Source organism: Poecilia reticulata, unplaced genomic scaffold (assembly GCF_000633615.1).
Source record: "Poecilia reticulata strain Guanapo unplaced genomic scaffold, Guppy_female_1.0+MT scaffold_1486, whole genome shotgun sequence".
Classification (NCBI taxonomy): Eukaryota; Metazoa; Chordata; class Actinopteri; order Cyprinodontiformes; family Poeciliidae; genus Poecilia; species Poecilia reticulata.
In genome coordinates this window covers 1-2,794 of record NW_007616218.1, presented here as the reverse complement: position 1 = coordinate 2,794, position 2,794 = coordinate 1, and the positions used below count along the sequence as shown (strand labels likewise).

At 33.6% G+C, this 2,794-nt stretch overlaps 1 protein-coding gene across 1 annotated transcript; it reads left to right on the top strand.

Annotated features, from left to right (window-relative positions):
- Positions 1-535: 535 nt before the first annotated feature.
- LOC103461432 (5-hydroxytryptamine receptor 3A-like) lies at positions 536-2,524 on the top strand (the record flags this gene model as incomplete). The annotated part of the gene is made up of 6 exons (XM_008403730.1): positions 536-613; positions 790-861; positions 1,313-1,458; positions 1,820-1,864; positions 1,972-2,081; positions 2,355-2,524. Coding segments are annotated over exons 2-6 (520 nt in total), but the record flags the coding sequence as incomplete, so codon positions are not given.
- Between the last annotated feature and the right edge of the window lie 270 nt (positions 2,525-2,794).

The window sequence follows — 2,794 nt, the reverse complement described above, 5'->3', positions numbered from 1 at the left end:
TGGAGGAAATACGGTCATCCTGTTTGGATTTTCATGAAACTTAGTTTGTTATGCAACTGGACGCACTCTGACCTTTGTAATTAATTTTGTTTTGTTTTGTTTTTTCAGTCATCACCAACCAATAGAACGTGTTTGATTTTTGTTTTTTCCAGTGTTTAATACAAAATTTAACCTGCCTTAGTCAATTGGCAGTTTGGGTAGATTCTCGCAATAATGTCCTGTTTTTTTATTCATGCAAACATATTCCTTTACATTTTGTCACTATACAAATAGGAATTTTTATATTGTATTTGGTTTTTTTGTATGTGTGGTAGACCGACACAAATTCTGCATTATTGCGAAATGAGGTTAAAAATCTCTTGGCTTAGAGATTCTTCTGTGCATGGAAATCTGGAAGATGTTTTGTACATTTACATTCAACACTGATCTAAAATCCATTCTCACCAACTTTTTTTTAAAAATGGACAGTAACAAAGTAACACTATAGGAAGGTTAATATACATAAAACTAAATGTATGATCTCTGTCGTCAGGTGGATTAACGTCCWGTTTGGAAATACAAGATGATCTTGACAACCAGTTGAACTCTAATCAGAGTTACACAGAACTATCAGGTAGGAAATGTAATCTAATGGTTTTTCTCTGAATGGTAATTGCTGTTACTGTTTTAGCCCCCTGCTTAACAATTTTATATCTGAGCAGGTTCATACATTTTTGAACCATTTAATCATGAAAAGTGTGATTATGAAATAATTAAAAAATATATAATTTTGTGTTTTTTCCATGACAGATGGGAATACAACAAGTTATAATATGACGGATTATAATAACCAGACATCTGACAAGAGACCTGATGAAACTGGTAAGACCAAAATAATGTTTCTGACCACAAAGCCACAAAAAACAATTTAGTTAATACTAGATAACTTTGTTTTCGAAACATTTTGGCCAACAGTCTTAATGGCAGAAGAATATTTTGTTGGTGACTCATATTTTCAAAAACTGCATTAAACATAAACATCCCTCTGATTATTCTGAATGATGAACTCACAGCTGCTTATATCTGTTTATTATTCCTCTGAAAAACGACATTGTAAACTGATCTATTGACAGTTGAAATTTTCTTATTTAGACTTTTATTCAAAGCACGATCTCTTTTTCATATATAATTTAAACCTGAATCAGTCTTTAATGTAAAAATGTATTGGTCATGACCAACCACAAAAATACTATAGTACAATTTTCTAATTTTACAAAAACTCTTGTCTTTCTGGTGAATTTGGTGCAGAATAATGGGTTTTTTGTTTTTGTAGAAACTATGTGTACATACTGGGACATTGTAGAGTACCTAAACCTGACCAAGAACAAGGACAAGTTGACCATGATCAGACCTACCAGACACTATGAAAGTCCAACTCTACTTTACATTGAAGTTAAGATCTACGCTATTCTAGATGTGGTAAGTTCTTGTTCTAGTCTTAAGTTGTCATTTATATTTTTGTTTGAATTCATTTTAGTTTGTTTAGCTTTGAATATGTGGTTTAAATTTAGTTATCTCATTTTCATAAAATAATTGTTTGAAGTCATGTTATCATATTTCCAGTTGTTTAATGTGGAATATTAAGAACAAGAACTTAAGTTGTTGTTTTATAAGAAAAACTGTAAGGCCAAATAATGGCTTTAGTGCATGCTAATTTAAGAAGATATTATTAACTACGTGTAGTATGAAAATCTAAATTAACTTCTGGCCTAAAAGTATTAATTCCAATCTATTGTAAACATATAACGACTGGTAATATTTCTCATTTTTCTTTATCCAGAGAGAAGCAGACCAGTCCTTCATATCATATATTTGGATTTTTATGGTGAGTTTTCTCAGAAAAGTTCAACATTTCTCAGAAAACATAAGAAATTAGCTGATGTTTGATTAGGAATAAAACCATTGACTCCATTTTGATTTTTCTCTCTCAAGGAGTGGAGAAATCACTATCTCTTTTGGAATGAAGAGGACTTTTGTGGAATTTCCAAAGTCGTGGTTCCATGTGAATCTTTGTGGATGCCTGATATCATAATTGAAGAAATGTAAATCTGCTCATTTTATGTTTTTAGGTCATTTGAGTTTTTTTCTAGCTTTGCAGTTTGTTGTTCTGTGTCCATTGGTTTCTTCTTTTTGATTAGATGTTTTTGCTTAACTTTAGTTCAGTATTTCTTATTATGTTTACTCCTTGTGTTTAGTTTGTGTTTGTTGCAGTTAAATTAATTTGACCTGTTCCTGCTTGTGTGCGCTCACTCAACCTTTGTGCCTTCTCTCTCTCTTACTCTCACTCACACTTGACCCTTTTTATTTACTTACAGGACTGAAAAAGATAAAAATTTGCCGAGCCCCTTTCTCAAAGTTCATAATTATGGTGTGATCGAGTACAGGGATGATAAGTTTGTGACCAGCACCTGCAAGATGAAAATTTTTAATTTCCCCTTTGACATTCAGAGCTGCAACATCACCTTTAGGTCGATCCTATACTCTGGTAAGTCTTGCTTATGTGTGCTTTAAAATATTAGCATTTTATGACGGTAGGTGACGTATCAGACATGAGGCATCTATTATTAATGAGCTATTAAAAGTCAACCCTAAATCCATCCATCCATTTTCTTACACCCTTGTCCCTCAGTGGGGTCGGGGGGGGGTTGCTGGTGCCCATCTCCAGCTAACATTCTGGGCGAGAGGCGGGGTCACCCTGGACAGGTCGCCAGTCTGTCGCAGGGCAACACAGAGACACACAGGACAAACAACCATG